The sequence below is a fragment of the Furipterus horrens genome, unplaced genomic scaffold (assembly GCF_987537825.1).
Source record: "Furipterus horrens unplaced genomic scaffold, mFurHor1.1.pri manual_scaffold_3, whole genome shotgun sequence".
Classification (NCBI taxonomy): Eukaryota; Metazoa; Chordata; class Mammalia; order Chiroptera; family Furipteridae; genus Furipterus; species Furipterus horrens.
In genome coordinates, this window is record NW_028327173.1 from 5,093,977 (window position 1) to 5,107,795 (window position 13,819).

General features: G+C 54.1%; 1 protein-coding gene across 1 annotated transcript in view; it reads left to right on the forward strand.

Annotated features, from left to right (window-relative positions):
* The window catches only part of H6PD (hexose-6-phosphate dehydrogenase/glucose 1-dehydrogenase), a 28,073-nt gene extending 15,897 nt beyond the window's left edge, over positions 1–12,176 (forward strand). The window contains exons 4-5 of the mRNA XM_090268540.1: positions 9,482–9,751; positions 10,497–12,176. Of these exons, the coding sequence (XP_090124666.1) occupies positions 9,482–9,751; positions 10,497–11,860 (1,634 nt within the window). The 3' untranslated portion in view covers positions 11,861–12,176. The remainder of the gene's footprint in view (positions 1–9,481; positions 9,752–10,496) is intronic.
* Positions 12,177–13,819: the final 1,643 nt, after the last annotated feature.

A 13,819-nucleotide genomic window follows, 5' to 3' on the forward strand; every position in this document is an offset into this window, starting at 1 on the left:
CCCAACTGCCATCAGCTGCCCCGTCATTATTTTACTGAATCTCATCAACAGTCTGAACTCTCTTCCCTGTCAAAGGAGATTTTAGTTTGGGGAAAAGCCAGAAGTCACAGGGCACCGACTCTGTGCTGTAGGGGGGCTGAGTCACCTGGGTGATTTGATGTTTTGCCAGAAACTCTGCACAAGATGTGGTGCATGAGTGGGCGTGTTGTCGTGATGAAGCTGCCAGTCACCAGGTGCCCACAGCTGCGGCCTTCTTTTTCTATTTTTTATTTTATTTTATTTTAATTTAATTTAATTTTATTTATTTAAAGTGTATTTCATTGATTATGCTATTGCATTGTCCCAGTTTTTCCCCATTTGCCCCTCTCTGCCTGGTACCCCGCTTCCCTCCAGCAATCCTGTCCCCCTTAGTTCATGTCCATGGGTCATGCATATAAAATTCCCTGGCTTCTCCCTTTCCTGTATTATTCTTAACCCCCACCCTCCCTGTCTATTTTGTACCAACCAATAATGCTCCTTAGTCCCTGCACCATTTCCCCATTTCTCCCCCTCCCCACTCCCAGCTGATAACCCTCCAAATGTCCCCATACCTATGATTCTGTTCCTGTTTCAGTTGTTTGCTTAGTTTGATTTTGTTTTTAGATTCAGTTGTTGATAGTTGTGAGTTTGTTGTTATTTTAATGTTTATAGTGTTGATCTTCTTTTTCTTAAATAGGTCCCTTTAACATTTCATATAATAATGGTTTGGTGATGATGAGCTCCTTCAGCTTTACCTTGTCTGGGAAGCACTTTATCTGCCCTTCCATTCTAAATGATGGCTTTGCTGGTTAGAGTAATCTTGGTTGTAGGTCCTTGCTTTTCATCACATTGAATACTTTTTGCCAGTCCGTTTTTGCCTGCAAACTTTCTTTTGAGAAATCAGCTGATAGTCTTATAGGCACCCCTTTGCAGGTAACTCTCTTCTTTCTCTTGCTGCTTTTAAGATTCTCTCTCTATCTTTCACCTTCGGCATTTTAATTATGATGTGGCTTAGTGTGGTCCTCCTTGGCTCTAGCTTGTTTGGAACTCTCTGTGTTTCCTGGATTTGTATGTCTATTTCCTTCACCAAATTTGGGAGGTTTCCCTTCATTATTTTTTCACATAAGCTTTCGATTTCTTGCTCTTCCTCTTCTCCTTCTGGTACCCCTATGATTCTTATTTTCTGCTTGTTTTTTTTTGAATTTTTGTTTCTTCATTCTGTTCTGGTCGAATGTTTATTTCTTCCTTATGTTCCAAATTGTTGATTTAAACCCCACTTCCTTCCCCTCACTGTTGGTTCCCTGTGGGTTTTTCTTTATTTTACTTAGTGTAGCCTTCATTTCTTCCCTTATGCTTTTGCTGTATTCAGTGAGTTCTCTGAGCATCCTTATCACTAGTGTTTTGAACTCTGCATCTGATAGGTTGGCTGTTCCCATTTCATTTAGTTCTTTTTCTGGGGTTTTGTTCTGTTCTTTCATTTGGGCCATATTTCTTTGTCTCCTCAATTCTGCAGCCTCCCTGTGTTTGTTTCTGTGTATTAGGTAGAGGTGCTTTGACTCCCTGTCTTAGCGCACCTGTTAAGTTGTATGGGGCAGAGCCTTAGGTATTCTCCAGAGTGGGACAACCCACTTCACAGCTTTGTGGCTCTGTATGTGGGGGAGGGGTTGGAGAGGGGACAGTGCCATTGCCTGGCTGCTGGAGGCTTGCTTGGCACTCACCCCATTTTCAGTTATTTTGCCCCTTTCCTGTATGTGACTGGTGCCCCTCTAGCTATTCCCCTGTGGTGGTTCCCAAAGTATGTGGGTTTGCATGTGTTCTAGGATTATGGGGGCCTTCTAAACAAGCACACTCTGCTAAAAGACTGATAGTGTCTTGGGCCACCCCAACCCCCACTGGTTTTCACAGCCAGAAGCTATGAGGCTTTATTTTCCTGGCACTGGAACCCTGGGCTGCATGGTCTGGCCCTGGGGCAGGTATCACTCCCCAAGATGCCCCTCCCGGCTTTCATCTGCCACACGGGAATGTGGGACTGCCCATTCCACTGGCCACTGCCACTGCCTTGCTGCTGCCACACCGTGTCCTTTCAGGACTCCATCTCGGCCCCTTCTATCCAACTGGATGAATATGGCTTCTTTAAATCCTTGGTTGTCGGACTTCCACACAGTTCAATTTTCTGGCAATTCTGGGTGTTTTTTGTTTTGGGGTTAGCCGTGATCCTTCTTATGGTTGCGCAAGGAGGTGAAGCATGCCTTCCTACGCCTCCATCTTGACCGGAAGTCCTCTGCAGCCTTCTGAATCATCTGCAAAGTTTCCACAGAGGAAGGTTCAAGCTTAACACAAAATTTGATGCAGATTCATTGCTCTACCCACTCAGTCATTCTGAATGTGACGGCCACACAGTACACATGCTCACTCAGTGGTGTCTACCGCCCTCACTGACTAGGGCAGTGAGGCCGTCAGTGTTCACGCATGTGCATTCCAGTCCATTCTCCTTGGCTGCCAGGTTACATCGATGTCACACAAACCGCTCTCATTATATTAACAATGGCTGGACTTTTTTTGGACAGACCTCGTATAGTGATGATGACCTGTTGCCTTTCTCTTGGGTTGTCCTGGGGGTTAAATCAGATCATGTACATGGGAATGATTGACAAGTAGAAACGCTGTTCTCCCTTCATGTTGGCAAGGGCAGGGAGTGGCCCTGGTCTCCGTCTCTGGGCTCCATGTGACTTATGCGTGACTCGTGCTAGGCTGTATGAGGACCTGCACCTGGTCTGTTACAGCTTTTATGTCCATTCTTCACTGAACGTTCTCTCTCTCCCCCACTTATATATGTATTTAAGTTTTCATGTATTGACAATTCGCATAACCTATACCGTTTAGTAGCTCCATATTTCTGTTCTCTTCTGTTTATGCCACAGAGTATGAATTGTTCTGTTAATAGGTCTTTTGGTTGTTTTCGGTCTTTGCTATTTTAAATCATACTTTGTGAGCTTTCAAAAAAATTAAGATATTATATGCATGACCCATGGACATGAACAATGGTGAGGGATTGCCTGAGAGAGTTGGGGTGCTGGGTGGAGGGGGGGGCAAAGGAGAAAATCAGGACACCTGTAGTAGCATTAATCAATACAATTTTTAAAAATTAAGGTATAATTCACATACCATAAAGTTTACACTTTTAAAATATACACATCATTAGTTTTAAGTACATGCATGGAGTTGTGCCACTGTGATCTAGTTCTAGAACGTTTATGAGTATTACTTCGTTTCCCTTTAAGACAAAGGGTACTTCTGAAGGGGAATTAATAAGCCAAAGGGTAACGTCTACTCCAGAGCAGTTACTATGTATCATCAGGCCTCTCTTGCCTTCTGTGGGATGCTACTGCATGAGGTTTCAAGGGGCAGTGGAGCTGAGGGCCAAAGCGGTGGGTCTCCCCTGCTTGTGATCTTGGACGAGCTCTGGGCTCAGATGGGATGGAAGCTGAGGACGTAGAGGCCTTCCTTCCAGTTGTCCACCCCGGCTGTGCTTTCTTCCATCCTTGTTCAAACATCGATGGAGTTTAACCCTCACCTTTCAACCTAGGAGAGGATGCTATGGTTCAGTAGAGATCATTTTCAGGAAAAAAAAAAAATCAGTCCACAGTAGCTGCTGGTAATGAGAAAAACCAGCTTGTTGGGCGTCTTTAAGAGGCCCTGTGCCTCCCCTGCCCCCCACTTTCCTATCCTGTGCTTAGCTGTGTGCGCCCCCCCCCCCCCCCCCGAGAAGCGCAGGCCTGTGGTTCTGGTCGCTGCACTTGAACTCTGAAAAAGATAGAGCTAGCCAGGAAAGGATCAAAACCCACAAATCTGGGGGCTGTGCTGAACACGGTGCACCCCTGGAGCTTGAAATCAGGAATAAATGAAGCTGTCTTTTACACAGCGGGCAGTAACCCTACGAAATGCTCTCTCCCCGCGGATCGAGAGGGTAGAAATAGGAAAAGGGCCACTTCGGGGTTTGCTAAACTAATGAATAGTAAGCAGATAACAGGGCTTTTAAGGACTCGGCTGTGTTCTCTCCATCAAGAATTCATCTGTTCCCAAAGCTTTATTCTCTGACTCAAATCTGCCGTGATTCATTGATTCGAAGACCCATTTTCTGTTTCATATTTGAACGTCTCCGAAGTTGGGTTTCCCATTGATGGGGGGGACATAGTCGAATTGACAGGCTGTTCCTTTCTTTGTGGTTATAAAATAATGATTCTCTCAGCGGTCATGGCATTTCTGACCTGATGAAATCCAGTGTCTCTCCAGCACTATCGTGTACCTCCAGCCACCTTTTAGATATTGTCACTGGATGTCACAGCAGCACCTCAGACTCAGCACATCGAGAGCTGAATCCGTCATTGCAGTTTTCTCATGAAGTGCCAACTGCTTTTTCTCACTCCTTGTTTCCGAATGGCGACTCCCGTCCGAGTGGCCCGGCTGCTGGCCCCTCTCTTACAGCCCCTGTAACAGTAGAAATACTAGCCAGCCTTCGTCAGCGCTTCCTGCGTGCCAGGCACTGTCCCAGGTGTGCATATGTGTTCGCTCATTAACCCCACAGCAGCCCTACTGGGAGGCCCTGTGACGAGTCCTCTCTCATTTGTGAGACAGAGCCATGGGCCTGGGGCCACGGGGCTGAGATGTGGCAGAGCAGGCACCCTGGCTGGAGACCCCACTCCCGGGCACGGCTCTGAACTGCCTCTCACCGAACCAGCCCGTCCCCACCCAGGTTTTACTCACCCGTTGAATATTGACTGCGTTTCACTGCTGCTCGTGTGATCAGGTCCTGCTGGAAGTCATTACTACCAGCACCTCTCTGAAGTTCACCCTGCAGACCCCAGACCACTCGATCTTCCCAAAGCACCTCCTGCATATCTCTGCTTCCCTGCTCCAACCCTTAAAAAAAACCAGTTTGATTGAGACATAATTTGTGTATCACACGATTCACACGATTCACCCATCCAAAGACACAGCTTAGTGGGTTTTAGGATACACCCAGAATGCTGCAGCCAGTCACCAGCATCCATTTTAGAACATTCTCGTCACTCCCCTCCCCTTGAGGAGCCCTGGGCCCCTCAGCTGCCCTCCTTGAACTTCCCGTGCTCCCCAGCCCCTCCCCAGCCCCTCGCAACCACTCGTTCTGGACGTTTCTTATGAATGGAATCATACAATGTGCGGCCTTTTATTTTTTTCCTTTTAAATAATTAATATTTTGTTTATTTATCTGTTTTTAGAGAGAGGGGAAAGGAGAAAGAGAGGGAGAGAAACATCACTGTGTGGTTGCCTCTCACTTGCGCCCCCAACTGGGGACCTGACGTGCAAACGAGTCATGTGCCCTGACTGGGAATTGAACCAGTGACACTTGGTTCGCAGGCCGACGCTCGATCCACTGAGCTACAACAGCCAGGCTACGTGTGGCCTTTTGTATCTGGGTTCTTTCACGCAACACGATGGTCCGAAGTTCATCCATGTGGTAGCCTGTGTCAGACCTTCATCACTTTTTATTGCTGGCTAGTATTCCACTCTGTGGAGGGACCGCACTTGACCGACGCGTTCTTCAGTTGGTGGACATTTAGGATGCTACTGTTTTCGGGCTGTTGTGAGAAATGTGGCTACGAACATGCGTGTTCAAGTTTTTGTGTGGACAGGTGCTTTCATTTCTCTCGGGTATACGTGGCCATGGACTTGCTGGGCATATGGTAACTCAACTGGTTGAGGCCAAGAACTTTGAAAAGCTCCTCAGACTCCTTGGTCTACTTTCCAAGGCCCTTTCCATCTGTCCTTGGTTTCTGCAGTTCAGAACCCTGAACGGGCTGCTTCTGCCAGGCTAGGCTTGTCATCTGGACTGTGCTGGGGCCTCCGCCCGCGGGCTCGTGCTGTTCACCCCAATGGGACGTGGCCCAGGGGCACAGTCAGCCCACACATACATGTCTTTGCGACACACAGCCCTTTTTAAAAATCTGAATTGTTTTTGCACATTTAAAAACCATGAGATTAGCCCTGGCTGGTGTGGCTCAATTGGTTGGAGTGTCGTCCCGTAACCAAAAGGTGGTGGGTTCGATTCCCGGTCGGGGCACATGCCAGGGTGGCAGGTTTGATCCCTGGCCCCAGCACTTACCATCCCCGGTGCGGGTATGTACGGTCCCCAGCCTGGGTGCGCACAGGAGGCAGCCGATCGATGCTTCTCTCTCGCATCAACGCAGCTTTCCCTCCCTTCCTCTGCCCCTTTTTCTCTCTCTAAAAAGCAATGAAAAAAAAAAAACGTCCTCAGAGGATAAAAGTGCATATATAAAATCATGAGATTGCAGTTAATGACCCAAAGTTGCATGTCCTTCAACTCCTGGGAGGCGCCACCTGATGGCCTGTTCTGAGGGACGTAAGCCCCGCCCCCTCCTCCTCACACTTTTACTGGCCCCGCTTGGCAAGGGGGCCCCGACCTTTGACCTAGCCCCATCCTCCCAAAGCCCAGCTCAGCTTGCTTCTTTGACCTTTGTGCTCCACTGCGCAAGCCCTGGTGCTCAGGCCACTGAGTGCCACACGGAGCATAGCACCCTGCCGGGTGGCTGTTTCAGTAGGGGGGGTGGTGGGAAGGCGCTGGGGCCAGTGGCCTGGGTTCGAACCTTAACCACTGTGTGACCTTGCGCAAGTTACCTAACTTCTCTGAGCCCCAGTCTCCTTATATTTTCAACTCGGGGTTATAGTTGGACCTCTTTATCTATTGCTGTGTTAGGAGGGAGTGGACTGATATGTACACATTGTTATTATCGTCATCTTTTTCCTGATGTCTTCTCAATGATATTGGGAGAACTCTGAAGATCAGAACCCTGCGGGGCCGGGGGGATCTCAGCCACTGTTCTCACAGCTGGGGGGCACCTGGAGCATTGGACTGGGTGCTCCTACACTCGCAGGGTGTGCGCTCTGGCCTGGGAGGCCGAACTCTGGTTGAGAATAAGAGTCAGAATTCTTACCACAGGGACAGGGGTGCCTTCCTGCAAGAGGGCTCCCGACTTCATTTCTCACCCCACACACGGGTACCGCACACTGGGCTTGCTTCAGGGCAGGCTGTGCATGGGTCGCGGCCTGGTGCTGCTCGCCCTCCGGCTGGCTGGAGTTGCCCTGGGAGCCTGGTCAGGGCAGGTGGCTCAGGACCGGCGCCCAGGGCCCAGGGTGGCTGCTGTAAAGCCATGTGCTGGGCCAAGCCAGTCTGAACCAGGAGCCATGTCTTTTTGTCTGCTTGAATTAGGTATTGGCTAGATTAAAAAAATAATACTTACAAAATATGTGTAAGCTCTACAGAACGATGGTATGAAAAATACCATGGCCCTATGGACCCAACTCTAAAAAAAAAACCGTCCTTGTGTCCTGTGTCCCTTCCCGAATTCTATCCCGTATCCTCTCATTCATGGCTCCAAATTTTGTGTAGACGATTCTCTTGCTTCTCTCTGTTGTTCCCATGTATGTCTGACTCACTAACAATATAGTGTGGCGTTCGGGGGGGGGGGGGTCAGGCCGTGTGTGTCTGAGGTGGCTGTTTTACCCCCATATCCTGCATTCAGGGTAAGCTCTTCAGATCTGGCTTCTAATAACTGACTCTTCTCAACTGTGTCTAATACATAAAACCCATCGATTGCACTTCTAATGTCCAGGGATATTTTTTCCTTTGTTGAAGTCCTGTTTTTCTGGTCCTTTCCCATCCTATTTCCAGAATTAATTTTATGGAAGCATTCCTGTTTCTTTTCCTGTCGACCCGCTTTTGCGATCAGTCCATGACGACGTGGAGACATCGTTTTCTTTCCTGCACAGGGTCACGTGGTTGACGGTGGCGCTCAGTCAGGTGTCAGGGGTACAGCAGTGAGCAGACGCAGCCCCTGCTCTGATGGAGCTTCAGGTGCAGTGGGGAAGAGGCAAATGGGCCCTGAGTCAGTCGGGGAGGCTGGCAGAAGGTGGGGCCCCCTGGAGGGTGGGCCCAAGGCCAGGGACATCTCCTGGAAGCTGAGACCTGCAGGAAAGTGGAGTTGCTTGGGCATAAGACTATTGGATTGTATGCATTCAAGGGCCGATAGAGCTCATGCTGAGCTCTGGAGGAGGGAGTAGCGCGTGGCGCGTGTTGAGCCGGTTCCTGACTCTGCCTGTACCAGCCCTGGGCATCGGACTGCTCCCTCTCATGTAGAGCAGGGACAGTCGTGGTGGCTGTGAGTCTGAACAGGAGGGGCACGTGTGACGTCTCAGCCCTGTGCCAGGCCGCAGTCAGCCGGGTTGTCCCTGATGGGCTCTGCGCTCGGCGTTCTGTGCTGCTCCCCTGTACCCTCACAGTGACCCTGCCCACCTGCCAACCTGACCTCTCCACCTGGATGTCCTCAGCTGAAATACACCCGAAACGGAACTCATGGTGTCCCCTCTGTCAAACTGTTCTGCGCCATCTCCCCATGTTGGCAAATGTCACCACTGCCTGTCCGTTGTTTTGGCCCCGATGCTGGTTCCTCCTTTTTGCTCAGCCAAGTCCGGTCAGTCCTGACTCCAGAATGAATCATCTACCTGCTTCAGCTCCTGTAATGCCACTAAAGCCTCGTCCTTGGTCCCCTTCTTCCTACGGCTGTTCTCCCCGCAGCAGGCCGGGGAAATCTACGCCAAATGCACCTCAGAACTTGTCCTTTCCTGCTTGAAACTCTCCAGTGGCTTCCCCTGAACGTAGAAGCAACTCCAGCCTCCTCACCGAGGGCTCCGGCCTTTGCTCCTGGCTCCTCCCTCTGGCTCACCCTCTAGGCACCTGCCAAGTTCTCTCTTGCCCTGGGGCTTTTGCTCTCCACCTGCTCCCTCCCTGGCTTTTTGCAGGGCTGACTCTTCAGGTCTCAGAGGGGGCCTTCCCATTACCCTCTGGCGTGATCCTCATCTATAATTTCTCTGTTGACTTATGCTCTCCTCCCTCCCAACTTCTCTCCCTGTAAGCCGAAGGCAAGGACCTGTCTGTGTCCTGGCGCCCGCAGGTTGCCTTGGGTATTTGTGCACTTGGCACTTGTCAGCAGGAGGCAGAAACAGAGACTCAGAAGTCACACCCTAAGCGGCCGTCAGACCCCAGGGCCCAGGCTGATGCCTGGGGTGGGGGGTGGGGCGCAGGGGCAGGGCCAGAGGCTGACCGCATGTGTGTAAGTGCAGTCTGGCCTTTGCTGGGACCAGAGTCTTCCTCGCGTGGTACCTGAACAGTCAGTCCCCAAAGAGTTTGACATCTTCTCTTAAATGGCTCTCATTGAGGGGAAGTGGCCCAGGAATGCCCCCTTCCTTCTCTGCTGAGGTTTTCTGCCTCAACCGTTTTTTGTAGGTTCTCTGGACTGGGAAATGAGGGTGTGGGCCAGGACGTGCCAGGTGGGGTCTCGGTGCCCCTCGGGACATCGGACACGCTGCCCACTCTTGATGGCCTCCTCTCTCTCCTCCTCCCGCTCAGGTCGCACCAGCTTCTATGAGGAGTACGGTGTCATTCGCGACGTCCTGCAGAACCACCTGACCGAGATCCTGACCCTGGTGGCCATGGAGCTGCCCCACAACGTCAGCAGCTCGGCGGCCGTGCTGCAGCGCAAGCTGCAGGCCTTCCACGCGCTGCGGGGCCTGCGCAGGGGCAGCGCCGTCCTGGGCCAGTACCGGGCGTACAGCGAGCAGGTGCGCAGGGAGCTGCACAGGCCCGCCGGCTTCCAGAGCCTGACCCCGACCTTCGCAGGTGCGCTCCGCGGCGGGCGCGGGCCGCCTCCAGGCCCGTCCCCTGGCGTAAAGCCTCCTGGGAGAGGGTGGCTCCCGCAGACTGCAGAGAGTACCCCCCCTGACAAGAGCAGCAGCCATTGACCGGGAACCTTCTATGTGCAGGGCACTCTGTATACATCATCTCATTTAGTCCTCCCACGCACATGCTCGCAAGGCAGGTGTGACATTATCCCCAGCGAAAGGGAAGGGAATGCGAGGCTCAGTGACGTTGAAAAACCTGCCCGAGGTCCCGCAGAGACAGTACATGGGGAAACGGGCTTGGGACTCGAGGTAGGGCCTCCACACAGTGTCTGGCCCTCAACCCCCTGCAGGTTCCCTTACCTGTGCACTGTCCCCTCCCCTCTCCTGTGCCTGGCCTTGCTTCAGCATGTCCTGCGTGGCCCCCAACCCTCAGCGGTCAGGATCCCCCACCGCGAGACTTTCCTCAGAGGCTCCGGGTCGGAGACTCAGTCAGTTGTCCTTCCTCGGGGGGGCCGCGAGTCTAGGAGAGGCGCGTGTCTGCGATGGTTCCGGGTCCTTGTCCAGTCCTGCTGGGGAGGAGATAGTGGGGGCCAGGGGAAAGGTGGGGGTGAGTCTAGCAAGGCCAGGGAGCTTCCAGTGCAGCGGGTGCCCAGAGGAGGGGCGTGGGGAGGAGGAAGGTGGGCCTGGAAGTGCCCGTTCCCCTGTGCTGGAGCGTCACCTCCACTGTCCCCCTGTCACCTCAGGCATCCTCGTTCACGTGGACAACCGTCGCTGGGAGGGCGTCCCTTTCATCCTGATGTCGGGCAAAGCCTTGGACGAGAGAGTGGGCTACGTCCGGGTCTTGTTCAAGAACCGGGCGCATTGCACGCAGAGCGAGCAGCACTGGGCCGGGGACCAGAGCCGGTGCGTGCCGCGGCAGATCGTCTTCCACATCGGCCACGGTGAGCTGGGCAGCCCAGCCGTGCTGGTCAGCCGGAACCTGTTCAGGCCCACCCTGCCCCCCGGCAGCTGGAAGGAGGTGGAGGGCCGGCCCGGCCTGCGTCTTTTTGGCCGCCCCCTGTCCGATTACTATGCCTACAGCCCCGTGCGGGAGCAGGACGCCTACTCCGTCCTCATATCGCGCATCTTCCACGGCCGTAAGGACTCCTTCATCACCACGGAGAACTTGCTGGCCTCTTGGGCCTTCTGGACCCCCTTGCTGGACAGTCTGGCCCACGAGGCCCCGCGCCTCTACCCGGGAGGAGCTGAGAACGGGCGCCTGCTGGACTTTGAGTTTAGCGGCAACCAGGTGGCCTTTTCTGTGCAGCAGCCGGAGCAGCTGGTGCCGGGGCCAGGCTCCGCTCCGATGCCTAGTGAGTTCCAGGTTTTCAGGGCCAAGTACCGAGACAGCCCCCTGGTGGCGGCCTGGCCCGAGGAGCTGATCGAGAAGCTGGCTGACGACATCGAGGCCGCCGCGGCGAGGGCGGTGCGGCGCTTCGGCCAGTTCCACCTGGCGCTCTCGGGCGGCTCCAGCCCCGTGGCCCTATTCCAGGAGCTGGCCACGGGCCACTTCGACTTCCCCTGGGCCCACACGCACCTGTGGCTGGTGGACGAGCGCTGCGTCCCGCTCTGGGACGCCGAGTCCAACTTCCAGGGCCTGCAGACTCACCTGCTGCAGCACGTCAGGGTGCCCCACTACAACGTGCACCCGATGCCCGTGCGCCTGCACCAGCGGCTCTGCGCCGAGGAGGACCAAGGCGCCCAGGCCTACGCCGAGGAGATCTCGGCCCTGGTCCCCAACAGCAGCTTCGACCTGGTGCTGCTGGGCATGGGCACCGACGGGCACACGGCCTCCCTCTTCCCGCAGTCGCCCACCGGCCTGGACGGCGAGGAGCCGGTGGTGCTGACAGAGAGCCCCTTCCAGCCCCACCACCGCATGAGCCTCAGCCTGCCCCTCATCAACCGGGCCAGGAAGGTGGCGGTCCTGGTCATGGGCAAGCTGAAGCGGGAGATCACCATGCTGGTGAGCCGCGTGGGCCGCCAGCCCAAGAAGTGGCCCATCTCGGGCGTCCTGCCTGACTCTGGCCAGCTGGTTTGGTACATGGACTACGAGGCGTTTCTGGGTTGATGGTGCCTTCGCCCTCTGCTCACTCCCGTGCCGTCTTGTGCCTGTCCTGTCCCCCCTCCTCTGAGGCCTGTCACCCACCCAGGTGCCCTGGTGCTCTGGATCCAATGCCTCGGGCTCAGGCCCTGGCAGAGGCCTTCTCCCAATCAATCCCTTTGACGATCCCCATCTAGTTGCAGTGAGCAGACACAGAAATGAGGAAGAAATGGAGGCTCGTGAGAAGCTTCAAGTCCAAGGTGGGAGAGAAACATCCTCCTAAAGAGAAGGCCCTCAGCGATTACACGTGAACATCAGCCAGCACAAAACGGGACAGCGTGAAGTTCCCGGGCTGAGGGGAGGTGTCCGGCGGGGGGACCCTTGAACGGGCCCCTGTGGAGAAGAGTGTGGACAGCGGAAAGGAGGGCGCGCCGTGTCGGGCGGGCGCAGGGTCCGTGCAGAGCAGGGTACTGGGAGCCGTCCCAGTGCCCGGGCTGGGGCAGCCCTTGCTCCCCGTCTCCGCTTCTCCCCGAGCCTCTGGCCTTCCGCCTGCCACCCTGTCCACCTGCTGAGTTGTGTCTGTTCCTTCCTCCTCGGCCCCGACTGTGGGCGCACTTCCCCCCCTGCCCTGTGTCTCGGCTGTCCCCCAGATGAAGAATGACGACAGGATCACGGCTACAAATACGAGGATGTTACCACGGTTACCACGGTGCCAAAACCCTGGTGACGCTGTTTGCAGCCCTTCCTCTGCTGATGAACGTCTCTGCACCGGGGAGGCGCCGGGGCCCAGGCAGTGCTGCAGCTCCTCAGGAAGGACCGTGTCCGCTGTCAGCTGTCAAACACGCTGGGCAGAGGATCAGGCCATTCAGGGAAGCCCTCCTTTAACCCTTTGAGTGCCAACATCGCTGTGAGCGACGCTGACAAATTTTCCCAAAAATGCCAGAGTTGCTCCCAGCGACTCTTTTTTCAATGGCTATACATGTAAATAACAGTGGAATAATTCGTATTTTATGTTTTGTTCTTTTTTTTTGTACCTCACATTATATATGGATATAATTTTTTCTCATGTTGATCCAAATTTCAAATTACACACGGCACTCAAAGGGGTAAGAGGGTTTTTGACATCTCAGGGGACTGCCTGGTTGGTGTTTCCACTCAGTATCCTCTTGTTTTACCAGGAAAGATCCAGTCAGATCTTTCTTTGATGGTGACAACTTAGTCGGGGGTAGAGATGTGTCATCTGGTGACGGGCCATCCAGGCACTCTGATCGACCAGACGGGCGCCGGGCTCTTGGTGGGGCGGCCACAGCTCGTGGGCACAGTGGCTGCAGCCCCCCTTCCTCATACTACCTCTGGGTGGCGTCCAGCCTGCCTGCTGGCCCCCCCTGCCACCTCTCACGTCACCACTGCCGCACTGCCTGACTTGGGGAGCAAACCGGCAGCTTCTCCTTTAGAGCAGTTGGGTGCTCTGCTCTGGAGAAGCACACGCCAGTGCTACCTGTGTTCCTGGAACCCCCGGGGACTATCTCAGAAATGCTTAAAAAAAAAAAATCAGAATTGTCAGGACATGTTTAATTTTTACTTCCATTTCCCACAGAGTCAATCCCCCAAGCTGTGACAGTCCCCCGTCTCCCACCCACACGGTGTCAGACAGGCGCCCCGGGCCCACGTCCATCTGAGAGCGCCCCTTGGCGAGGTCTTTACTTCTGACTGTTCAAACTTTCTGCAAGGCTGCCGGTTTATGGGAACTTCTGCTCTTGTTTGGGATGTGAGCCTGTGACATGCACACCTGTTAAAAAATGCTGCGTCCCCTGGCCTCCAGCAGCCAGGTCCGGACAGGGCCTCTCTCCGTGTACCAGGAGAGCTGACCCTGGCGGGGCAGAATCGCAGGACCCGGGTTGGGAAGTCTCCCCCCCTTGCGGGAGGTCCGCGGCGTAGCTTTTTGGCTCCAGAGATGCTGGTGGACGCATGTGGTGGCAGATCCGG